General features: G+C 44.2%; 1 protein-coding gene and 1 long non-coding RNA gene across 3 annotated transcripts; both read left to right on the top strand.

Moving 5' to 3' along the window:
• The first annotated feature begins 122 nt into the window (after window positions 1-122).
• Window positions 123-9277, top strand: LOC310750279 (uridine phosphorylase 1-like). Of its 2 annotated transcripts, none has more exons than XM_083588134.1 (8): window positions 123-629; window positions 1824-1889; window positions 2037-2189; window positions 2623-2781; window positions 3592-3706; window positions 4292-4501; window positions 7741-7887; window positions 9082-9277. In XM_083588134.1, exons 3-8 carry the CDS (start codon window positions 2112-2114, stop codon window positions 9219-9221), a joined length of 849 nt encoding a protein of 282 aa, XP_083444260.1. In that variant the 5' UTR covers window positions 123-629; window positions 1824-1889; window positions 2037-2111; the 3' UTR covers window positions 9222-9277. The 2 variants fall into 2 exon arrangements, with proteins under 2 accessions (XP_083444260.1, XP_083444259.1); XM_083588133.1 differs by having other exon boundaries at window positions 126-629; window positions 2072-2189.
• A 623-nt stretch (window positions 9278-9900) lies between these two features.
• LOC310750289 lies at window positions 9901-12214 on the top strand. The gene is made up of 2 exons (XR_014542041.1): window positions 9901-11160; window positions 11662-12214. It is a non-coding gene; the product is annotated as an uncharacterized lncRNA (long non-coding RNA).
• Window positions 12215-13286: the final 1072 nt, after the last annotated feature.

The following is a 13286-nucleotide window of genomic DNA, read 5'->3' as shown; positions in this document are numbered from 1 at the left end:
GTTAGCCAAGTGTAGGAATGGAAGGAGCCCTGCATTTCGGTTCACACTCAGTTTCTCCAATCTGAAATTCAGTTTTCCACGTTTCTGTGGCCATCTGCAATTACATATATATATATATATACATACACCCCCCCCACAAGAAACACATTTTTTTGTATGCAGTTTTGACTAAAACACACATTTTTGCAGGCAAATAACTCACTTTTGTTATTTTTACTGATATATTAATGTTGATGCACATTTTCCCTTAGTATCTTCATTTTTGTAAGCATTATTTGGTTGGAGAAGTACACTGCAAAATTCAGAGAAATGCAAATTCCAAAGGATGGTTGTGTTTTGTGTTGGCTAGATTTGCCTTTAAATGTGAACTGAATCCCATTTTACACTCATCCCAGTGGAGAGACTTTCTTTGGTCTCTTTGGAACCCACTGCCAATCTACTCTGGTGGACTCCTTCAAATTCAGGTATTCTGAGAGGGAACAATTTCTGTGATATTATGATGTAATGAGTCAGATGGCCAATCAGATCTGCCGTTGCAGAAAGATAAATGACACCAGGGCAGCCATTGTTTCAGAGGATGCAGGTTGGAGAAGTACTTTCAGAGAGCAAAGGGGCTCTTAGACAAAAAGGTAAATACTATTTTTTATGGCACAAAAATAGTTCACATGAGTCTGTTAGAGAGTTGAGATTTTCTTGGTCCATTGATGCTTCTCATCCGGGTTAATTGTCAAGGCTTTTTCTCAAAGAATTTTAGGAGTTCTGGTCAGGTGAAGTTGCTGATCATACTCTCATCCATAGACAGAGAACTACAGTTCCTAAGTGTAATTGAAACAGAGGTTATCCTGGGGCAGGGGAGATTCTCCTCCTTCAAACCCTCCCATAAGATTGAAAACCTAACTACAGCCTGCATAGATCTATGGTTTAATATGGTTTAATACTACTGTACAAAATCCTGTAGATCATCAGAAATGAGCAGGTAGGCCAACAGGTAAATTAAGGCATAGTTTTGCAGTTTAAAGCAATTAAAACAATTGTTTGTTTTAAAGAAAGTTGGAGTTATTTGACAATGGGACAGAGTGTCGTAGGAAGTTTAGACTTCTTCTTGGCTGGTCTTTAAAGCAGAACCTGCATCACTATCTGCCAGAGATTCTGTAACTGACTCCTGCATTACATACAGATCCTATACTGAACAGATCCAACCCCAAGATTGGATGAACTTCTTCCTAACCCACCACAGTTTCTGCTCAAAGTGATGTGTGCCTTTAACTCTTGACCATATGCAGATTGTAGGGTTAGTTCAGTTGAATGCCCCATCTTTGCGAAGTTTCTTTGCTAAGTTAACAGTCCTTGCCCAGTCCGTTAAGCATCCTTTTTGCACATCTAAATAATTGGTCAATGTGTTGCCATAGAAACAGCTAGCTAGTGATACCTCCAGAAGTGGGAATAGGCCCCTCACCTCACCTGGCTGGCAGTTTTCCTAGAAGTAGGGGATAACTTTTTTCTTAGTCTGGTCTGGAACTGGGGAGCTTGACTTGCTCTCTTCTGTTGGAACCAAAGCTATAACTTTGAAGGCCTTCCTAGAAACCTTAATGGGGTAGCAAAATCTGCCATGGTGCCAGTGACAAGAGCACCTCCATCGTATGCTCTTCTTGTATACATGCGTAAATGAATAAAATCATATATCCTAAGGACATCACAACCAAACCATGGGAAAGTGCAGGCATCCTTGGAGTCTCTCACCACTCAGAACCTGGGGTGTGCATAACAGGATAATAGTAGGTCTCTAAAGATGCTGGTTTATCTCCAATATTTTTCTTCTTCAGCCTCTAGCCACACAGAATGGCTTCTACATGCACAGCTAAGAAGGCAGAGGGAGAACAGCCATCAAAGTAAGTGTAAAAAGTGTTATGATCCAGTTGGATTAACTGAGATGATCGGTTGGCTTTAGAATACCAGGCTTGGATCAAGGCTATAATTAAGAGGTCATGGCACTCATCTTGCTGTTTCCTTAGACGTTACTTGTTTTTGTGCCATAGCTATGATCTCATGCCCATCTACTCTGCATTGATAGAGAAACCACCATTCGTGTCCCCAACCCCCACCTTCAGAAGATGAAAGAGGACGTCCTGTATCATTTAGCTCTTGGAACTGGGACCCACAATTTACCTGCCTTGTTTGGAGACGTGAAGGTAAGAAAATAAACGCTGTGTCAGAACACTGAATCATTAAACTCTGTCTCTGCTTGGCAAGGGGTTGGACTCGATGGCCCTTGTGGTCTCTTCCAGCTCTATGATTCTATGATTCTATGATGATTGAAAATTGGATTTGGGAGAGGTACTTAAGGGACACCTGATGACCTAAGGATGGAATTACACTGTTTGGCTGGAGAGCTACTTCTGGATTAGTGTGAATTTTAATAGCGAGCTGTGTTTCACTTCTATTGTTTCAGAAGGTGTAAATTTGGTAGGTTCACCTTTCAGTGTGAACTGAATTGATTTCTCCTGTCTAATATATAACACCAGTAGCATTTTACAGAATAACTAGATCTATCTACATTTAGCAGACTGAGTAATGTTATAAAAAATCTTCCTTTTTCTTTCTTTGAAACGCCATTGGGTCTAGTTTGTATGCACTGGTGGAAGCCCTTTGCGGATGAAAGCTTTCATCACATCTATTGCTAAGGAGCTGGCCATCGGGAGCCCGGCCTGCGACTTGCCCAACATCTGTGCTGCGACGGATCGGTATGCCATGTACAAAGCTGGCCCTGTGCTGGCACTTAGCGTAAGTACACAAGCCGTTATCTTACTTATTTACTGTATTGAGTTTATCTCTCATCTTTCCTCCGAGGATCTCAGGGTGGTGTACACACAGTTTGCTTCCCCTCCCAGTCACATCCTCACAACAACCCCATGAGGTAGGCTAGGCTGAGAGTTGCTGACTGACCCTGAGGTTCTGCTACTCTTCAGCTTTCATTTCCATTCTGCCATTGACGTTGCTGTACTTCATGAATGGCAGATCTGCTTCGAAAAACGTTTTCGAAGGGAAGGATGGAAATAAATAAATATTAAAGAGTTCAGCCAGGTCTGTTTATTACATTTACCATATTTTTCTGTGTATAAGACTAGGTTTTTTTCCTTTAAAAAAATGTCAAAAATTTGGGGGCATCTTATACACGTATACATCTCCCCCCCATTTTCTTAAATCGGACCCCCAAAATAGAGGGCATCTTTTACATGGTGGCGTCTTATACACGGAAAAGTACGGTCTCCAAGGAGCTCAAGGTGGTGTCCATAGGTTTTCCTCATTTCATCCTCACAACCACCATGTGAGGGAGGTCGGGTTGAGACTGAGGGACTAACCCAAGATCACTGTGAGCTTTGTAGCTGGGTGGGGATTCAAACCCTGGCCTCTCTCAGGTTCTAATCCCACACTCTGACCGCTACATCATGCTAGCTTTCTTGGGAGCACAGATACTTTAAAAGCAATTATATCTCTGTTCCTGATATGGGGGGTGGGGGAGGAACCCGAGCTATTTGGTATATTTATCTTCAGTGGGAAACTCTTCTTCTGATGTTTGTTGTTCCTTTTCAGCATGGGATAGGGATGTCTTCCATTGCAACTATGTTGCATGAGCTCATCAAACTTCTGCATCATGCTAAATGCTCCAACATCATCATTATTCGCATTGGCACATCTGGCGGAATAGGTATTTCCTCTTAGTCTTTTCCCCCTCCCCCTTTAAGTGTTTTTGCGGTTGATGGCTATGGTGCTTAGATCGAACCAGGCTCCCTAAAATCACTATGGGAAACGGATCTATACTGCGAAATTGATAATACAGACTGGTGAAAACTTTGGGGGGGGGTCCCGTTTAAGTCGGTGCCAGCTAAAATGAAAGGAAGTAGTTTCACAGGTGGCAATGTGCACCCGTGGACTTGGAAGGCTTTAAAAAAGAGAATTAGAAAAATACATGGATGAAAAGGCATTTCCAGAAATTGAAGCCTCAGTTTTGTTTTCAGATCAGATGCTTCTCAGTATAATTTAAAAAAGGAGACCCAATATAAATACAAATAATGTCTATGTTATACTAATAATAAAAGATCAACAACATGAACACGTTTACAAAATCCCAAAGTGCAATGAATCCTATCAGACACCAATGTCAGATCACTGGTGAAAAGGTTGTTTCATCCATGAATCTAAATTCCACACTCTTTTGCATCAAGTGGAAATCCATCAAATGGAAAACATCACATATATTTTACATATATATAATATATATATATATACACAGGTTTGGAGCCAGGATCTGTGGTGATCACCAAACAGGCTGTCAATGCCTCTTTCAAGCCTCAATTAGAACAGATGGTCCTAGGGAAGTCTGTACTTCGCAACACAGACCTCGATGAGAAGTTGGCTGAGGAACTGCTGGAATGTGGCAAGGAACTGCATCAGTTCAACACGGTCATTGGGAACACAATGTGCACCTTAGATTTCTATGAAGGTAAGACTGCAGCAATGCAGCCCCATTGGTCTGAATACTGTGTCTCAGGCAGGAATGGGGGAGAAATGTGATTCAGTTTGAAGTTGCTCAGTCCTATGACCCTGTTCTGTCTCATTCACGCATTGCTAGCATTGCTTAAAAGGTAAAATAAAACATACAGACATGGGCGTAGCCAGGATTTTTGTTAAGACAGCAGGCCTTTTGTTGGGGGGGGGCAGAACCTCAATTAGCTATGTATTTTTATTGATCTTTATTGATTGGGGGGCAGCTGCCCCTGCCCGCCCCCACTACGCTCATGCACACAGAGGTCCCATTAGTAAAGAAGAAAATATTCTTATCTTAGTTACTTCCTATTCCAAGGATGACTTTGGATTCTACATTACATGAGTGGAGCATCCTTGTGCAACAGAGACAGACCCTCCAACATTCCTCAGGTGAAAATAGGGACATTCTATTTTACATCCGTGTGCTCCCCCCCTCTGAGGCTGGAGCAGTAACAGACACAGTGACCAAATGAAGCAAGCTGGAGCCAAGCGATTGTAATGTTGCCTGCTGTGTCCTGTTGGGGAAGAGGCAAAGGACCACCTTTATATCCACTCAGCTGGCCACCATTTGCTTTTATGACATCACAGAGCATCCTCAGCCAATGGCAACGGGTGGGGCGGCATCATCATAACCTCTTCAGGCCTCTCATATGTGGGTGCAGCTCAGCAGAGATTGATCTGTTCCCAGGGCTTTTTTTTAGGGGGAACTCACTGGAACTCAGTTCTGGCACCTCTCAACGGGGTGCGCCATTGTCATTGCCATTCTAAGAGAACAAGGGAGGTGTTCATGGTGAGTTCCAGCACCTCTTTTTCTAGAAAAATAGCACTATATGTTCCCTTGGTTATTGTTAAAACTATTTATAGGTGAGAGAAAGAGCTGGGAGGAGGAGGAGCTGGAGGAGAAGCAATGGCTCCAGCTAAGCCCGGTCTGAGGCGAGGCTCCATGACTCTTCCACTCTTTCAGTCCCTGCCTGCCTTTCTCTCTCGTTTGCTTTCACCACCTCTTCTTGCTCCCAAGATGTGAGCGCTGGTGGCCAAAGTCAGCAAGAAGGAGCTCAACTCCAACCACAATGGGGCTGATGAGATCTCAGACAAAGAGCAGCAGGAAGCAATTGCACATACTTGTTTACAAAGCTATGGTATACCCTTACTGTATGCTTGTGAAACATGGACCACTTATAAACGCCATCTCCAACTCCTCAAATGATTCCATCAATGGTGTTTCCTAAAAATTTTACACATCACCTGGGAAGACAGGCGAACTAATGCTAGTGTACTGGAAGAAGCAAAGATCACCAGTCAGTGGTGTAGCATGGGTTGTCAGCACCCGGGGCAAGGCAAGTAATTTGCGCCCCCTAACCCATGGATTTGCGCCCCCTAACCCATGGATTTGCCCTAACCCCAGATGTTGCGCCCGGTGCGGCCCGCCCCCCCCCTGCACCCCCCACGCTACGCCACTGTCACCAGTGTCAACATCAACTTTGTTGGACTGGTCATGTTGTGCTGATACCTGATTATTGTCTTACAAAGCAACTACAGTGGTACCTCGGTTTACGAACTTAATCCGTTCCGGAAGTCCGTTTTTAAACCGAAACCAGTCTTAAACTGAGGCGCTCTTTCCCTAATGAGGCCTCCCACCACTGGTGCCCTTCCACCATTTGGATTCTGTTCTTAGACCTAGGTAAAGTTGCAGAGTTCGTAAACCAAATCATAAACAGGACTGTTCTTAAACCGAGGTACCACTGAACTCTATTCTGAACTTAAAAATGGAAAGCGTAATGTTGGTGGTCAACAAAAGAGGTCCAAAGACCCTCTCAAGGCAAATCTTTAAAAATGTGGTATAAACACCCACAACTGGGAAACACTGGCCTGCGAGCACTCCAATTGGAGAACAGCCTTTACCAAAGGTGTCATGGACTTTGAAGACGCTCGAACTCAGGATGAAAGGGATAAGTGAGCTAAGCGAAAGGCACACTTGGCAAACCCTCACCATGATCAATTCCCACCCGAAAACCTATGTCCCAACTGTGGAATGATGTGTGGATCCAGAATTGGCCTCCACAGTCACAGACTCACTTTTAAGACCATATTTATGGAAAACAATCTTACTCGGCTACAAGTGATCACCAAAGAAGAAGAAGAAGAAAGATTGATGACGTACAGAATAAAATAGACAGACTGAATGAACAAGCCAGTGAGGAAATTTTGAAAGTAGAACAGAAGTACAACAAACTCTGCCAACCATTCTTGCCAAACTCTACCAAACTCTGAGCACAGGTGTTGATGCTGACAAGGCCACACTCCTGTCAGCAATTCTGCTGCAGCATCCTGAACTAACTGCAGCTTCCGTATCAAGCATGAGGAAAGCCCCACACAGAGCACATTGCAGTATCCATCCAGTCTTGAAGTAACCAGCACACAAACTACTGCGGCCAGGCTTTCCCAATCCAGGAACTGCTGGATCCAGGAACAGTTGCAGCTGGTAAAAGGCACTTCTGTTTGATGTGGGATTGTCTTTTCTTTTAAAATTGATCTGTAAGCTGCTCTGGGAGCCTTTGGTGTAAAACACCAGTGAAGCAAAAAATATTTAAATAAAGAAATTGACATTCCTAAAAGCTTAGGTAGGAATAAGGGAGAAGAGAGAGCACAAGGAAGTGGTGGAGCTTAGGGGTTTAGTGGGAAACCACAACAGGTATATTCCCCTGACAAAGGCTAGATATCCCACAGGGCCCCTTCCAACAGTTCAATGATTCTGTGATTCTAAGTCTGGAAAGTGGAAGTGAAGGCGAATGCCTTAACCAGGGTGGTCAGAAATCCACTGAAATCTACTGAATATGGAAACAGTCATGTTTTCCCCCATAGAACTCTGGGGATTGTAGTTTGTTAAGGGTGCTAAGAATTGATAGGAAGCCACTATCCCCTTCCCAGAGCTACAGTTCCCAGAGTTCACTCCTTTAAGATGCAAAAGGCTAAGCAATTAAGGTCATAACCTTGACGAAGGAACTGGCCTGACTGGTTAAGCGAGCTTCCTAGTTTCCTTTACATAGGATTAAAGATTAGGAAACGAACCACAGGTGTCATCTAGACTGACCCCCCCCAACCCATAACTATCAAAATATGAGGTTGAGGTATTCTTAAATGTGATTTTTCTCTGTGTGCAAGGTGTGTCAATAATATATGACGTGATATTTTTAGGTCAAGCTCGCCTTGATGGTGCTATCTGTTCCTACATGGAAGAAGACAAAATGAAATATTTAAAGGCAGCTCACGAGGCTGGAGTAAGAAATATCGAGATGGAATCTGCCATTGTTGCAGCAATGTGCAATCTTAGTGGTATCAAAGGTAACTCATGCAGCCAGTCTTGATGCATCTGCTGTAGAAATGGTCAAACTTTGACCTATGAATTTCAGCCTCTCAGGTAGCTGCTAGCTAATGCTCAATTCCTATTAAGATGGCAAACCAAAATTTCTCAAAATAGTGTGCATGCTTTTGAGTTCTCCATAGTTCTTCATCAGGGTTGCTGGTGGACAAAATTTGTTGATGGTGATACCAAGAGTGTATCAGATATATCTGGCAAGTTTTAAAGGAGAATGTGGGAGGATACATTCAAATGAGACTCTTTACATGCAGGTATCAGATTGCATCAAATCATCCTGGGAAGAGGACGGTGGCCTACTTTACACATAGTGCTAAACTGTGATTTGTTTAAGCCAGGGACGGTTAGCCACTTTTTTGTCCAGCAGGCCAGAACAAAAAGTAGTCACCCTTTCTTGGGCCACTTTTGATAGGTGGGCAGCTCTGATGTCATATGATGTCCGGTGGTTCTGAGCCCTCCAGAAAGCAGTGGACCTTGCATTAGGTGCCAAATCTAAAGTGTTGAATGTAAGCCGTCTTGGAAGGGAACAGCCCCCTTCCTAAATCTGCATCAAAGTCTTTTCTATCATGCCACCTCTTACTCGCTTTTTCTCTAAACTAAAAAGTCTCAAACACTGCAGCCTTTCCACATAGGGGATTTGCTCCACCCACTTGATCATTTCGGTTGCCCTTTTCTGAACCTTTTCCAATTGTACAATATCCTTTTTGAAGTCAAGTGACCAGAACTGGTATTAATACTAATTATATTACTACTACTACTACTACTACTACTACTACTAATAATAATAATAATCTTGACTAGCATGAAAACAGAATTTGGCCTTTTGCATATCTTCAAGACTTGAATGCTTTTAAATGTGTAGTGGGTAGGAGTGGGATTATTGATTTATTCTTGTTCTTGCTTTTATTACATATCTTGTGTTTTTTTATCTTGTATTTTTATGCTGTGAACCGCTGTGAGATATATGGATGAAGGGCACTATACAAATTTTAATAATAATAATAATAACAATAATAATAATAGGGGAAAGGGGGAGTGTTAAATGACTGTCACAGCAGCATTAGGCAGGCAAGAGAAGTTGGCTTCTGGCTTCTTCATTCTCTTGTGGTCCCTGAAGCCACATTTTGGGTCCTCTCCTGTTTTCTTTCACTGACCCCTAGGTGCTGTGGTCTGTGTCACACTCCTGAATCGACTTCAAGGGGACCAGATCACCAGCTCTCATGAAGTCCTGGTTGAATACGAAGAGAGACCCCAGAAGTTGGTGGGGCAGTTTCTTAAGAAGCGTCTTGGGGGGAAGTGACATGTCTTCTTCTTTAAACTTCTCATTTTCATTAAAATCCCGTGTTCCTTCACAAACTCATTTATGCCATTTCTTCCACACCCAATTGCACTACAGTTCATGCTTCATATTATCCATATTCCTCATTCACGTTATCATTATAATTGGAAACGAGAGCAAAGCATGACGAACACACAATAAACCTTGGGTCTGGTTTGGAAGATTCAGCTGGTGCAGAATGCGGTAGCCAGACTGCTGGTAGAAGCATCTAGCAAACACGTGGCACCATTGTTAAAAAGCCTTACTGGCTGCCCATCTACCATGGAAGTCCTTGTATTAATTTACCATGTCCTGAACTACTTTGCTCCATGGTACCTCAGGGACCACCCAAACCCTTATTTCCCAGCTCGACCACTGAGGTCATCTGTTGTTGGTTGTTTCCTGAACTGGTGAGGCTCATCTGAGGTCAACATGAAACTGAGCCTTCAGTGTTATAGGTCCAGTTTTGCAGAATGCTCTTCCAATAGAGATGTAACAGGCATCTTCTGTTTTAACTCTTAAACACCTGCTGCAAACTTTTCTATTCCGCCAGGCCTATGCAGGCAATGAAGAGTGCATCTTTCAGTGTTTTTATCTGTAAGTTGCCTTGAGTCCTAGCAGGGAAAAAGACATAATAATATTAAGAATAAAAGTAGCTCCCTCTGATGAAGGTTTCTCCCCCACCTTTTTACGATTTTTTAAGATTTGCACTTATTGGTCTCTACCATCCTTCATTCAAAGTTTCAGGGTGCTTCACAACAATTGGCAATAAATACTGGAGCTTGGGTTTTGTCAGGTGCCCTAAAATGCCAAGTCCTGGTGCCAGTCCTGAAGAGGGCCTATAACCTTTATTGCAAGTGCCTCTTTGCTGCACATTAGCTCAGAAGAAGGCCCAGCTGTGTTTCACACCTCAAAATTACACCTTTGAAATTTTGGAGGGTCTGTTTCAGTTGGCCTTTGGTTGGGGCACCTTGCAGTGCCAATGGCTTTATTGCAGAGGCAAGAATTTTGCTTCCTCTCATATTCAGGATTTTTGTACTTGCAACATTTTTTAAAAGCTTTTAAAAAGTCTCTTAAAGGAAAAGATGATTGTGTCTTGTGGAGAAGTTAGCTTGCTCATCTTCAGATAAATTACCGTACTTATAGGAAGCTGCCTTAGACAGTGTCAGAACATCAATCCATCCATTGTCTACACTGACTGGCAGAGCTTACCAGCATTTCAGATTGGTGACATTCGCAGCCCTATCAGGAGATGTTGCTCAGGATTAGTTGTTGTTGTTATTATTATTTATAATCTGCATGCAAAGCAGATTGTCTAATCACTGGCAGAGGAAGGGGGGTATGGCCCGCTCCGGGTGTCATCCCTGGGGGGCGGGGTGACATCGCAGCCGCCCCTGATGCTTGCTGCAGGTGGCAGCGCCCCTGTGCTCGCCGCACTGCCCCTGTGGGTGGCTTGCCCACCCGTGGTGCACAGCATGTGCGCTGTTCTGGGTGCCAAAACAGCACTCTGCGTGTGATCCTTTCTTCATGTGTACCCCAGACTTGGGATTTTTCTACTGCATTTAAAAGGAACAATACAAAACACAAATGCACCTGGCTAAGAGTGGTAATCATTGAGCGATTAGCAAAACCCTTATAGGTACGGTATATTCTGCCTATGTGACCCCCCTCATTGCAGTTGTGCCACAGCTGAATTTCCAGTGCCAGAAACTTGGAGAAAGCAAAAGAGTAGGAACTGGATTCCTCAGAAACCCACCCACACCCTTATGCCCATGGTCTTTGCCCCCAATTCTGCAGTCTCTGATGAGGAGAAGCCCTCACCTCATCTCTTCTAGGCTTAGGCGACTGAGAAATTTTATGAACATCAAGAGGAGCAACAAAGTGGCCCCGCTCCAGCACCAGGAGCAGCCTGTGGCACCAGGTGAGCAAGTACCCTGCCGCCGCCATTTTTTGGAAGGGAAGGGCAGGAATAGGCTAGGGTGGCAGCTCAGGGTATAGGGATTTGTTGGGGAGGGGAAGCTAGTAAAAAAAATCAAAAGAGCCTGACTGCTGTTTCCAACCCAAGGCTCATCTGGTCCAGCATCTGGAAACCTACCCCAGTGGCCAGCCAGCTTTGTGGGGTCTGATGAAGATGCTATTGATTGAGAAAGGAGAAAAGGCATTTCTGGAGGAAGCAGGTGGCAGAGGCAGCTGATAGGATAGGGCTGGGTGACAGTTGTCAGTTAGAGGACCACATTCTCTTGTGAGCCACATTCTGGGAGCTGCAGGCCAAGATTGGCCCCCAAGGCCTGGGCTGTGCCACCCCTGTAGTAGGACTTTGGTAAAAGTAGAAGCAGGGAAATCAAAGAGAAGTCTCTTGGAATAATCTTGGAAGCTGCTAAGGGATGAACTAACTTGCCCCCATGTCCTTTTATTGTTGCAGTTGTGCCACGGCTCTTCAAGGCTTTTCCAGAGTCTGAGGTTAGTACTGGGGAAAACAAAAGAGTAGGGACTGGATCCCTCAGACCCTCTGCCCGCTGACTGTGGTCTTTGCCCCCAATTCTGCAGTCTCTGAAGTGGAAAAGCCCTCACCTCACAATAAACTGACAGCCTGACTTTTGCCATTTTAGCCATTGAAAAGCTGTTCTTGGCACAGCTAATCGGGACTTGTATGGAGGCCACACAGAGGGGCTTCCCAAAGCACTGAGCTCCCCAAACATCTGGCTGCTGAAGGAATTTTAGTGAGTGCGTAAGTTACCTGTTATGTATTAGGTTTAACACATTTTATGTTACAAGGTGCGTTCTAACCAATCATATAAGCGTTGATAGATGAACGTTCTAATGGCAAGTAAGCGCATGCACTTTCAACTGTCAACTGTCAACGGTCAGTTCATGCTCGGTTTATTATTATGTTGTCCAGTCAGTTTGGTTCTTGTGTTCCTATGAGTGAGCTGTTGTCACTGACAAATGTTGAATAAACTTAGTTGAGGAACTTATACTATCTTGGGCTTCTGACTTTTTCCAAACATTTAACATTGGCAACGAGGATGGGATCGATGAGCTCCCACCGGCTGCCAGAGGCCCAAGACCGCACCGCAGCACTACCGCCTGCCGCCTTGCAGTAAGCGCAACCTCAGTGCCACACTGGACTCAGCAAATAGTCCTGGAAATGAGACCGTGCCTGCCGCGTCTTCACAACCATCCACAATTGCACAAGCGACTGCTCCAGGTCCGAGGATGGCTACCAGTCATAGTCGACCACCACTGGACATTGATATGAGCCATCCTGCAGAATGGCCACAATGGCTCCGCCAAATAAGGAGCTACATCCAACTACAAGGCTTCACTAGGGAGGCAGACAAGGTGGATGCGCTACTGACGGTGCTGGGAAGTTCCGCCATCATTTTACTGGAAGGCTTGATGGCACCCAGGGACATAGAGGCATGCACTTTCGATAAGCTGACACATTATATGACAAGACACCTCACGCCTCAGCCAACTAAGAATGTGCCTTGTAACATAAAATGTGTTAAACCCAATACATAACATTACCCTTACAGTGGGAGGGCCTGGGATGGGATTTGGGGGACGTGTTGTGGGTCTGCCTGAGAGGAGGACCATGCAGGCATAGCGCATGGAGTTTTCCTTTCCTGCAGAAAGCAAAGCATGGAGTTTTGGGTTGGAGCCGTCCTCCAGATGCCCACAGAGGGACCTGAGTTTTCTCCCTTGCTCGCTTTCAGGACATTCACACCATCATCCATTAACTTTTCAGGCAATCACGGAAGAAGAGAGCGAGGAAGACAAGGAGGTATGTCATTAGTCTTGACTTCTCTTTACAAGACTCTTTCTTCTTCACACACTTCAAGACCCATGACTCAAAATCTCTTCTCTTTTCCCTCCTCGCACCCCCACACATCTGCTTTGCATGCAGATTATAAATAATAATAATAATAACAACAACAACAACTAATCCTGGGCAACATCACCCCAAATTAACCATCAAATCACATAGCATGTCCATGGCTACAGCCTGCACCAAAAAAATCACGCACCCACTGTTGCCTGGGG

Source organism: Podarcis filfolensis, assembly GCF_964270895.1.
Source record: "Podarcis filfolensis genome assembly, chromosome: 15".
Taxonomy (NCBI): Eukaryota; Metazoa; Chordata; class Lepidosauria; order Squamata; family Lacertidae; genus Podarcis; species Podarcis filfolensis.
Note: the sequence above shows the minus strand (reverse complement) of the source record. Positions and strands in the feature narration are given on the sequence as shown.